The following is a 12,396-nucleotide window of genomic DNA, read 5'->3' as shown; positions in this document are numbered from 1 at the left end:
TTTTATGCTATTTTTACTGGAAAATTACCAAATAAGAGCGACTGTTGAAAAAAACTCTTTTTACTGGCTTACCAGAAATTCCAGTAATTCTTCTAGAAGTTTATAGGGGGAAAATGTTCTTCCACAAGTAAATGGAGCAGATGAGAATAAATTTCCCAAGTAATTTAGTTTTTCTTTTCTGTAGACGGAATAGCTAAGGATTTCTGAACAGGCTTCTCTGACAGTAGCTGTAATGGAAAGACCACGAGAGAACAGACCAGGGCTAGCAACACCAGAAGCTCCACGTTCATCGTAACTAGGTAGTTTCTCTTAAATCATCTTGCTCAACTTGTATCCACTTTACAGCTCTATCACCAAGACTGAAATATTGTCAATTTGAGTTACAGATCCTATGCTATGATACACAATACTTTCAATAACTATTACCAAGAAAGTCATTACGGCTAACTCTGAACTTAATGTGAATACTTCCTTACGTTGCCATAGAAAACAAAGACTCCCAATTGTCATGCTAGTTGCTATAACAAGAAGGCAGTTTCTCTCACCAAAAGGTTTCAGACTTTATGCATCAGACAACAGGCAGACCTAAGAAACCCACATGGAAAGAGAAATCAGACATACCAGCAAAAACAATCACTGTCAATATAATGAGCTCACCACCCAGTACTGTCAAGTGCAGAGCAGGCATCTCAGCGGATCTGAGCTGCAAGGAGAGTTTTACCGAAGAATGGCATAGTGGCTGTGCAGGTAGTTTGAGGGGATAATTACACTTTACCTAACCAAAGTGCACTATAGTTTAAATTGAAGTGTTCACCTCCTGCCTCAATCTGCTACAAGAGCTGAGCTGCCTTTCTCACTCCCCCCGGACAGCACTTCAGTGCTGGGAGCACCTTATGTTTGCAACAGCCTTCTACAACTATTTTAAATATAAAATGCTGTTCTTATAAAAATGCAAGGGCAGAGAATTAAAATATAATGGGATCAATCCTTGTTTATACTAACATACCATTCTGGAAGCGTAAGAAAGGCTTATGTGACATTTATTAATGCAGGTTTAGCACAAAGAAGGACTTAGCAAGTAAACAACAGAAACTAAACCAGCCATTTCATTTCATACCAGTTAAAGAACAAGCCACTGTGAATGCAACACATTAGAAACTAAGCAGTGTAACTCATACACTGTAAAAATAGTACCATCCCTCAGTTTTCAATCTGAGTTTAAAACCAAGCAAACAAAAAATGTGTGTGTTGTAAGATCTTACATGTGAAATGGATGTCCTGGAATGACACTGATGCCCTAATTTTGTTTCCTTTCAGCTTCTGTAGCACGAGTTAGGTGTAGTTTTATGAAATAAATATATTTTAGCAGAAACATGCAGATTAATTAATGATTGCCATGAAGAAAACAAAGCTGGAAGAATATTTTTATTAAAAAAAACCACCATAAAATGTGCAATTTAACAAATCATATGCCACATTTCATTCTGATAAAGGCAAGGACAATGTGAGATTTGAAGATAACAAGATCAAATAGATAAGTAATAAAAGGCAACTGTTACCTGTTTCCAGGAAGGATTTCCACTCTGGAATAATGATGTTACATTAACACAGCTAGACAATTGACTTGCTAGTATACACTGTAGAAAATTTTTCTCATTATGTTCCTACTATTATTTTCCAGTTGGTTCTGCTATTTATAGCGAATCTATCAGCACTACTATAACTGTAAAAAATACTTTGATTTTTTTCCTTCTTTTCTGCATACCGAGGACGGAGTATTTAATCTAATCTGGGTTTTTTTTAAAAAAACAAACACGCTATAACTCTGCAGAGTGAGTGATCTCAATTTTTTCCTCCGAGCCTGACCTAACAGACTTCCAAAGTAAAATCCTGGCCCCCAGTGTAATAATCTGGGGACTCTGTGAACAATTCAATAATTCTGGATATTCAATGAAATGACTGCCATCACTGGCTATAGAGTCTACCATATGTTGTCAAGGCTGTGTCACATATCTCCCAGACCAGGGACAATGGGAGATTGTTATACCAGGCTTGCTCCCATCAGAACAGGAATGATCTGGAATCATGGAATGCCAAAATTCTGGGCCAAAACAAGTTTCTGCACACTTTCTGAAGTAAATTCAAGCATAGAGGTAAAAGTACCTCACTGGCAGAATAAACTAGTTGGTACTAATGTCAGACCTGAAAGATGCACTACTTGAAAGGGTCAAGGTGAATTTCATGGTCATGGGAAGCCCTGAACAAAGATGCTCAAATAGCAGAAAAGCTGCAGATCAGGTGAGAAAGGACACTGGCAGCAGGTAGGGCTCCATGGTCTGTAAGGAAGAAAAGGTACAGGGGGAACTCCGCGAAGTACACTGATCTGAACCAAGGATGAGTCAGGAGAGTCAGAAAAAAATGTGATACAGAAATGTAAAAAGGCATTATTTCACCTATGGATTTTTCCTGGTAGTGGACATAGCCATCCTGTTTTGTCTGCAAACCATAAAACACATGCGTGCTCGGTTTTTAATTCCATTTTCACATGGTCTTGAACACCTGAACTGTAACCCTTGTTTCCCAAGATCAGAGGTCGGAAAGGAAAGGCACAGAAGTTACATGGCATTTGTAGGCCAACACTACTTCCGAGGGTCAGTGACACCACAGCTGTTTTGGTACCAGAGAACGAGGGTGCAGAAAGGGAGCCAGGGAGGACAAGGTGCCTCCTCAGCAGCAAGGGACCCTGAATGCAGTTCTGGGGTGATGGTAACTACACGCTACCTGGTAAATCTCCACTTCTCTAGGATTGTCACACACGTACGGAAGTCATCCTACACAAACAGGTGTCAGCCAACACAAATATGTGTTTCTCCCCCACTTCTCAGGGGGCACCATTATTTCGCCCTACTTTGATGATAACTTGGGATAGAAACACAGATACATTAAGAACAACTTACGATTTCAGCTAAAGAAGAAATTCTGGTTTCTTCATGGCAGTAAGTCAACTGTGGGTATTGTGGAGAGCCAGCTGCAGCCCAGCATTCTCCTGGAGAATCTGGCTGCTCATGGCTCAGGCGGGTGCACTCTGTGCTGGGTCAGAAGCTGGCTGGATGGCCGAGCCCAGAGCGGTGGGGAACGGGGTTACATCCTGCTGGCGGCCGGTCACAGGTGCTGCTCAGGGCTCCGTGCTGGGGCCAGCCCTGTTTAATGTCTTCATCAACGATCTGGACGAGGGGACCGAGTGCACCCTCGGTCGGTTTGCAGGTGACACCGAGCTGGGGGCAGTGCTGACCTGCGGGAGGGCAGGGGGCTCTGCAGAGGGGGCTGGGCAGGCCGGGCCGATGGGCCGAGGCCACTTGTAGGAGGTTCAACAGGGCTCAGTGCCGGGTCCTGCCCCTGGGTCACACCAGCCCCACGCAGCGAAGGGCTGGGGCAGGGGGCTGGGAACTGCCTGGGGGGAAGGGCCTGGGGGGGCTGGGTGACAGCCCTGGGCAGGAGCCAGCCGTGTGCCCGGGGGGGCAGAAGGCCAGCAGCGTCCTGGCTGGTATCTGAAACAGTGTGGCCAGCAGGGCCAGGGCAGTGACCGTCCCCCTGCACTGGGCACTGGTGAGGCCGCACCTCGAACACGGGGTTCAGCTTTGGGCCCCTCACTTCAGGAGGGACGTTGAGGGGCTGGAGCGTGTCCCGAAAGGGGCAACGCAGCTGGTGAAGGGTCTGGGGCACAAGTCTGGTGAGGAGCAGCTGGGGGACCTGGGGCTGTTCAGCCTGGAGAGGAGGGGGCTCAGGGGGGACCTTACTGCTCTCTGCAGCTCCCTGACAGGAGGTTGGAGGCAGGTGGGGGTCAGTCTCTTCTCCCAGGTAACGAGAAATTGGACAAGAGGCAATGGCCTCAAGTTGCACCAGGGGAGGTTAAGATTGGATATCAAGAAAAATTTCTTCCCTGAAAGGGCTGTCAACCATTGGAACAGACTGCCCAGGGAGGTGGTTGTCACCATCCCTGGAGGTGTTTAAAAGACATGTAGATGTGGCACTTCAGGACATGGTTTAGTGGTAGGCTTGGCAGTCCTGGGTTAACGGTTGGACTTGATGATCTTAAAGGTCTTTTCCAACCTAAATGATTCTATGATTTCTACATATTTTGAGGAACTAAGACAGACCTAAGAAATGCACATTCCCTGTGCTGACTTTTGGCTGCACTGGAGAATCTCCCCCAGGGCTGTACAGTCTCTCTTGAATATGACACAACATGTGATTACTAAAATTGGTAATATTTTAGTTTATTAATGATTTTGTTTATTAATGTCTGATTTTTTTTCCTGGGGCTTTCTTTCCCACATTTTACTATCTCTGTTTTGTTCCTTGTCTTACTTTCCTTTTTCTGGACTTCCTGCATTGTGGAAATAATCAAAGACGTGCAGGAGAAACGTCTGAAGCTGATAAGCAGAGTGAAACAGCATTATTCATATATCGCTAATCATAACAATATATGAATGAGAAGACACCTGGAAGTGCTGTGTTGACAGCAACATACCTTTTGATTAAACTCTCTGGATCCTAGCACTCTGCATGCGCTGACTGAGAGTTCAGAAATAATGCGTTTGTGGTTCATTTACACACTGTAAAAAGGGTAAATACAGGGCAGATACACACAAACAACAGCCTTTCGTCAACTGAGATTCTAGTGAGGTTTCCAAATTATGGATAGGTTTCAATAAATAAGACATTTTAGGCTAATGTTAAAAGAACATTCAAATCGTAAGTACTGTTTTAGAGATTATCAATTACCAATAAGGATTTCTGTCCAGTTTAGGAACACTAAATAATATTCATTTTTAGTAAAGACTTTCACTCCCTTTCTTTTCTCTTCCTTCTATCTGCCATCCTATTTTCCATTATGGTAGCTTCAGCCTACAGTCAGAAAGCTATAGAAATGGCCAGCAAAACTATTACTCCTTTTTACTGGATAGATTTCCATAAGGCTGAAAGAAAGCTGGTTTGTAACAAATTAGGTGTGCTGAAGAGAGGCTGTTGGGATCACAGCCCCCCTGATTTTAGAAAATTCAGTTAAAGCCAGCATTGCAATGACATTCAGCAACAAAAGAAATCAATACCTTCAAACTCTGCGCTACAGACTACGCCTGCTTGGGCAGGCAAACATTCTAAAGTTTACCATCATTTTACTTCCCGCTGCAGAATACTGTGCCATACTGCACATTGCTTGGCCACCAGAGTGAAAAGGTTCATTGTAACTATCAGATACATATACATAGGCTTCAAAACTCGTATGAAAAATATTCTAGGTTAGTACTGTAGCCCATACATATCACTATATATTATTGCATAGCAATATTACACAGTCTTACACACTCTCAACGTAAAAAGTCCTACACATAACTCAAAAAAAAATAGATGTCTATGTATACTCATATATTCATAAAGATGTATTGTATGTATGGAAGAAAAAAAAAAAATACTTCCAGAACATTAACATACTCAAGCAATAGCACTATGTCCTTTGACCCTTGGCTTGATGCTCTCCAGCAAAAAGTTTCCCTTTTTTTGTTTATACCACTATGATGAGAAGAACAAGAAACATCTGCTTCTACAACTACTGCAGCACTTTCCTCTCCATCACCCTTTCTAAATCACAGTTATGACCACCTCCTCACATAAATCCCTTCTGAAGGAGCACATTTTCCATGCATACACCACTTCTTGTACACAAAAAAATGTAGATGAATAATTTATCAATTCTTTCATGTCATAAAAGGAGCTTCTCATCTATAAGGAGCAAGGAGAAGATCATGAACACTGAAAGCAAAAGCTCAGAATCCATGTATTTCATGAAATGCTGAATTAATGCAGGTGAGGTTACAAGATGCATACAGTAAGTCAGACGCAGTTTCACCCCCTCATACCAGTACCTTCCTTTGATGTCAACAGTATCAACAGATGGGCAAGTGTTAGTGTGAGATGAACTTTACCATATGCAATTCAACAGAACTAAGCAGAGCACTCAATTATTTCATTTCTTCAAGGAAATGATGCACTAACAAAGTCATGGCCCCGTCCTTTAATGGCACATTTGTAATTCCCAGAGAAGGAATAAGACTGATTAATATAATTCTACTGCCAGTGAACACACAGAGTTCCTGACGTGAAACATCACAATCTCTCTGGAAGAGCTGAAGAATAAATCACTAGCTACATGAGTCAGAAGTCAGCTTCAATGGTCTTTAAATTAAGATGGACAAGCATATGAATGACATAAAGTAATGGCAAAAAAGAGAACTCTGAATTTAATTTCTAGAGTTGGTAAGATTCTAAGGAGCACAAGTTAGGAAAAAGGAGTAGGTCTGAAGTACAATTGATTGTCAAAGACCATCTTTTCATTACATACCACAAGTGCAACCACGCAGGTTTTCATAATTCTTTGGGTTTGGTTTTTGCAAGACCCTTGTGATATTTTTTTTGTTCAGGAAAATCATGCAGCTTCCTACTGTAAAATATTGTTCTTTATATTGGTGAAGAAAATTTTATCCAACATCCACATCTTAGAAGATAGTATATAATGATACCCAGGAAGAAAAACCACAAAAAGACATCTGTGCACAGTGTATTTCAATGAACGTAGAAGAGAATTATTGATGAACTTAAATAACCAAAGAAATTTCTTAAAATATAACTATCATAAGAATATGTGTATGAAAAAGTCCGTATGAAAATGGTAACATTTTAACTAGCTGACATGGTATTTACGTGTGCAGGGAAAAACTGTGGAAAACCAACACATTCCTGTACTTCTCTGTTGAAAGGCTTGTCACAGATTTTTAAAGAAAAAAAGTTAACTGCAAGCTAGGTTTTAATTGCAAAACTCATGGATGAACTCATTAAGGAAAAAAAAACAACCAACAACAAACCCACTAGAAGGCTACTAAAACCCTGAGCCACAAATCACTGGGTGCCAGGACAGGCCTGTCCTGCCCTTTTACTCTTGGCTGGGAAACCACTGTCTCCACTACCAGGAATAGGATGCAGAGGATACAGGCCTGCAGTCTGCCCATACTTGGTGACTCTTGTATCCATCCTAACAAGGGTCCAAATCTTCTCCTGACTGGGAAAGCACTTGCAGATATGCCCAAGTCCATCTATAGTCGGCAAAACACTATAGCGTATGCTTACTGTCCACTAAATGATTAGACTCAGAAAGTAAATCTGGTTTTAAGTCTCTCCTTACATTACTGTACTAATTGCCTTTTTGCATAAGGAACTAAAGCATCGTGGGTTGAAGTTCAAAGTCAGATGACTTAAGAGTCCAATCAGTGACATTAGAAAGTGTCAATATAAAGTATCAATGTTATTCATATTTCATATGGTCATACCACTAAATACTTCCAAAAGTAAATTAAATTGCTCAGTTAGTCAGATGACCTGGTTACTTAGTATGTCCAAATCATTTTCCTGGAGGAAGAAGTGTGTCAGGCAGCAGGACAAAATCCGCTGCAGCGCTCCTGAGTTCTGAAATCCATGTTTTCATACTGTTCATTGGGATTCTGCAGAGGGCATCTGTGGAAGTTTATAACTCTATGAAAAGAATAAAGATCCTGGTTTATGCAGTATGACTGAGTGGGATGTTCCTGCAACCCTTCAAACTAAAAGCAAAGCTGTACTGGAGTCTGTGCACATCATGGCCCTGCACATCATCACCTACTGATGGGAATTACTGCAGAAAGATAGTGTGGATCTGAGACAGCAGTGATGAACAGAGAGTGGAACTGCAGACAACATTGCTCCTCACATGACTCTTCCCCGTGTGACTGCTTATCCAAATTAGGATGCCTTTCCTTAACACATCGCTACTTTTTACAACTACGCATCTGTGCATCTGTGGGAAGATGATAGTACTTAATCTAAACCGTTCTGCATGTAAAAACAATCACATGTGAAATTCAGAAGTATTTCTCTCAGAAACAGTCAGGCTTCTTTCTTCACCAGAGTGAAGGTCACAATGCATAACATTTACAAATATGCCCAAGTACTTTGACTGCTTTACAAAGTTCTCCCATGGAAAGGGTATATATTCAAAAAAGCATAGGACTTTACAGAGGAAATCCTGCCTTCTTCATTTGACATCAAGGCCAGCTTTGCCATTGACTTCATCTGGGCCAAGATTTCACCCTATGTGTTTCTAGAGAATCTCTCGGATTCTGCCAACAGTAGCACAGTTAAGTGGCTCACAAAAAAAAAAAAAAAAAACAAAACAAAAAAAACCCAAACAGGAAACAGTCTCCATTCTCTGTGAACTCTTACAATTCAGATCAACATAATAATAGTAGTAGTAGTAGTAATAATAATAGCTTCTTACAATCTTTTCTCCCCATGCAAAACCAGGCAATAATTTCCTGCATGAAATCCTCATTTATTGGGTGTCATACTTAGGACAGTTCTACGTCAGATCATATTGTGGAACTGCTAATTAGATTCTCATGATTACTCCTCCTGATAATATACAGCAACTCCCACATTGTATGATTTTTTTTTCCAAAGTTAGTATTTTTAGCTTAAGACGTTCAGCTTACATAAAACAGCAATATTCCATTGGACTTTTTAAAAATAAATATTTTACCTTGCAACATGATAAAAGATGAAGTATTTCATTATTGCAAAGAGGAGGGTGTTTAATCAAGCACAATGTAACGGAAAATCATGAAAGCACCTTTATTTTCTGTACTTCAAAAAAGCTAAGCTAATTCCTGTAAACCGAATCAGCCATTCCCTGATTTAATCTACAAGTGAATTTTCACTGCTGAGTTATCAAAACTTTCAAACAAGAGAAATACTCAGAGTCTCTTCAGCATCGAATTATAAATAGTCGTGTCCTACCTCCACAATTCTCTCTGACTTCATTCCTAGGCAGCACTGAAGAAGCAACTACAGTCACATGGTGCATTCAAGGTCATGCTATTCTAATTTACAGAGTTATCATTGATAAATTATGCGGAAACAATGATAATGGAGTCATTAACCTTGTTCCAGCCCACTAAAGGTGTTTTACAATTAAAAAGAGAACAAAAGTTACAAAAACATAGAAAGATTTTATTGCCCAGCTTTTTCTCTCCTACACACTGCTGCAAAGTACTGTTAGGGAATAGTAATCTGTTACTGTAACGTAGATGCCTGCTGTCTGTGCTTTGTAACCAAGGGGTGCAGAGATTAGACTGAATTACACTGAAGGATTAGTCAGGTGATAAAATACACAAACCATTGACTTTTTTGTAAAAAAAGGAAATTGGATGCAGGTGGCCTCTCCCTTTGGAGAAGTAAAGGATGCCACAGCACAAGAAAGATCATTCCAGCCAGGAAGACTCTCTGAGTCCAAGAATCTATGCAGAACTGTCCCTTCCAAAAAAGCAGTCATCTGACCAGTGCTTTGAGGATCTTTTGAGCATCAAAAGTGTAGTGTGTTAACATACTGAAGTGAAACTCCTCAGAGAGATATAAACTAGGCAGAATTTAGAATTCATCCTCTCTGTCTCATTCAAGAAACCTGCAGTAATCCACAGACTAAAAGCCTGACTAACGTCCCTAATTCACACATGACAGATATCCTTATTAAGGGCGCACACATTAATGAATCACCGGTGATTGCTTTGACTTAAAGAGATACATTAGAAAAACATTGTCGAGGTGGGACAGAGACTGTCTCACATAGTAAATGAACATAACCTGAAACTGGCATTACTGTAAAGCATCTATAGGATTTCTGGGGGGAAAAAATAAATAAAAATTTAAATAGCTTAACAAACAACGTACCCTTATCTTCTTGACGCTTCCACTGCTGCTTCTTTTTGAATCCTGTCACAGTAAGACCACTCACACTAGAATTATGAATAAAAATAAAGAAACTACAGAGCAGGTTTCCTGGAGTTTGGCTGCCCAGAGATGACACTATACTGCAAGACAGAATCCATTACACTCCTTTCTAATCTTCACTTATCACAAAGTATTGTGTCTCCCTGCATTGCCTGGCTATCCAGATTCAATCTACAACGTATTGCACAACTTACCCAAAAGGACAAATAGAAAAATCCCCGATCATATCAGCATTTCGAGGTTTGACCTCATGTAGATAACTGACAGCATCGTAAAGTACATTCTGAAGGCCTGTGTGAAAGTCAAACTCTGTCTACTGATTCTCGCATGTCAGGACAAACTAACAACTGGCAATACCCTTCGAGCATCCAGAAGTAGCACGAATGACACTTGAAACAGTAAGCCGCCAGTTACAATCAGGCAGGTCAATTACAGAATTATACCAAATGCCAGAGGAACTCTCCTCCGTGCCCTCTGAGCTGCCGGCTGTAGTTCCAGAGCAGAAGCACCGCTGATGCACGGCACCTAACACCCTCACCGGGCAGAAATGCCCAGGTTTCCCGGGGCCGATGCTGCCCGGCGGGGAGCCGTGCTTCAGCCCTGGGCGCCCGGCACCTCCGTGCCCGAGGGGCACCCGGGGCCCGGCTCCCCGGCGCAGCCCACCGCTCCTCGCTTCAGAAAGGCGGGGGGGGGGGGGGGGGGGAGGGTAGCAGAAAGCCTTTCTGCTGCAGGCAGCCCAGCTCAGCAGTTTACAGAGGACACAAACAGACATGTAAACGGCATCCGTGGCGTCTCCGCTGGCTTTCCTGGAAACGCACTGTACCTATTACGGTGCTGGAAAAACAAACGAGGAACAGAGGAGAGGCAAAAGTAGCCCGTCCTCTCCCAAAAGTTTCTTCCTGCCTCTCCCTCCCGCTTCTCCTCAGCTCCCCGTTTCCCTAGGATTAGCGATCGTTGTCAGCAGGGATCAAATGAATGACTTTTCCGCTAATGACACTTACGCACTGCTACAGCCGCCCTCACCGCCCGCGGGGGCCGGGCGCGCAGCGGCAAGCCCCCGTCCCCAAGCCGCGGCGCCCGGAGCGAAGCACAACCAAGGGCAAGCCCCGCTCCGCAGCCGTGCCCGGCCGCCCCCCCGGTCCCCCGGCAGCGACAGCAGCAGCCGCCGGAGAGGCGGCCGGGGCCGGCGCGGCGGGAGGCGGCCGGGGGGTGCCGGGGGTGCCGGGGGTGCTGCCCGGCGGCGCGGCCCCCCCCGCCCCTCCCGCCGCATGGCGAAGCGCTGTCACTGACGCACATTTAATTCGCCCGGCTGCGGGTACCGCGCAGCGCCGCTCGCATCCTCCCCCCGCCGGCGGGCAGGGGGCGGCTCCGGCGGGGAGGGGGGGAAAGTCAAACTGCAGCAACAAAGTTGCTGCCCCCCACTCCCCCAACACAGGCCCCAGCCCCCTGGGGGGGGGGGGGGGGGGCGGAGGGGGGCGCCCGTCCCCGCCTTACCTTGCTTGACGCACTTGAGCCGGATGGGGTCCTTGCAGTGCTTGATCACGGCCAGCACATCCCTGATGGTAAGCCCGGCCACGGGGGTCTCGTTCACCTCCAGCAGGAGCTCCTCCGGCACTAACTTGCTGCCGCCCTCATAGGCCACCTTGCCGGGCTTCACCTCCCCCAGGTAGGGGAACTGCCCGTTCTCGGCGCCCCCCTTCAGCTCGAAGCCCAGCTGCCCCTCCGGGTTCCTCACGATCACAATCTCGTGGACTCGGCTCGTCCAGTGGCTTTTCTTCTTCAAGCCCTTGGACATTGCCGTGGGGATGCTCTGCCCGACTCCCTCCCTGTACGCCGTGCTTCTTCCCTCCCTCCCTCTCTTCCCCCCCCCTCCCCGGGGCAGCCGGGCTCCTCCGGGGCAGGCTGGGGGCGGGCGGGGAGCGGCGGCGGCTGCTGCCGGCCGGCGGGAGGGAGGGCGCGGCGGCCCCGCGGGGCTCGGCAGCTGGGTCGGGGAGCGCCTCTCTGCCCTCTCCGGCCGGCTTTAGCTGATATCCATGGCAGCCGCAGCGGCCGGGACCCTGCCTGTGCCTGGATGTACTAGTTGTAGAGAAACTGGCAGCGGGGAGGGCGGGCGGGAGGGAGGGACGGCCGCGGCGGGGGGAGGAGGGGGAGGAGGAGGATGGCGAGGAGGAGGAGGAGGGCTGTCGCTGTCGGTGCCGGAGCGAGGCGGGCGCTGCCTCGCCGCTCCCGCCTCGCCTGACCCGGTAGTGAAGGCCGAGAGAGAGGCTGCCTGGCACGGCCGGCAGAAGGCGGAGAGCGGCCCGGGCCGGGGCGGTGGAGGCGCCCGGCGGGCAGCCGAGGACACCCGCGACCCCCGTCCCGGCCCCGGCCGAGAGGGGGCGCCTGGGGGCAAGATGGCGCGGGCAGCCCCGGCCGTCCGACGCCGGCTCCCCGGCTGCCTCAGGCGCTCGGCGCCCGGCCTCCCCCTGCTCCGGGCCGCTGAGCCCCCTGCCCCACCGCAGCCCCCGGGCGCACGCCGGCTGC

General features: G+C 46.0%; 1 protein-coding gene across 11 annotated transcripts in view; it reads right to left on the bottom strand.

Moving 5' to 3' along the window:
- Window positions 1–11,963, bottom strand: part of MAGI2 (membrane associated guanylate kinase, WW and PDZ domain containing 2) — a 755,689-nt gene extending 743,726 nt beyond the window's left edge. For all 11 annotated transcript variants that reach the window (XM_055712103.1, XM_055712104.1, XM_005443453.4 and 8 more), the window contains exon 1: window positions 11,368–11,963. In XM_055712103.1, the coding sequence (XP_055568078.1) occupies window positions 11,368–11,668 (301 nt within the window). In that variant the 5' untranslated portion in view covers window positions 11,669–11,963. The remainder of the gene's footprint in view (window positions 1–11,367) is intronic.
- Window positions 11,964–12,396: the final 433 nt, after the last annotated feature.

This window comes from Falco cherrug, chromosome 5 (assembly GCF_023634085.1).
Source record: "Falco cherrug isolate bFalChe1 chromosome 5, bFalChe1.pri, whole genome shotgun sequence".
NCBI classification, from domain to species: domain Eukaryota; kingdom Metazoa; phylum Chordata; class Aves; order Falconiformes; family Falconidae; genus Falco; species Falco cherrug.
This window is presented reverse-complemented; position numbering and strand designations above follow the sequence as displayed.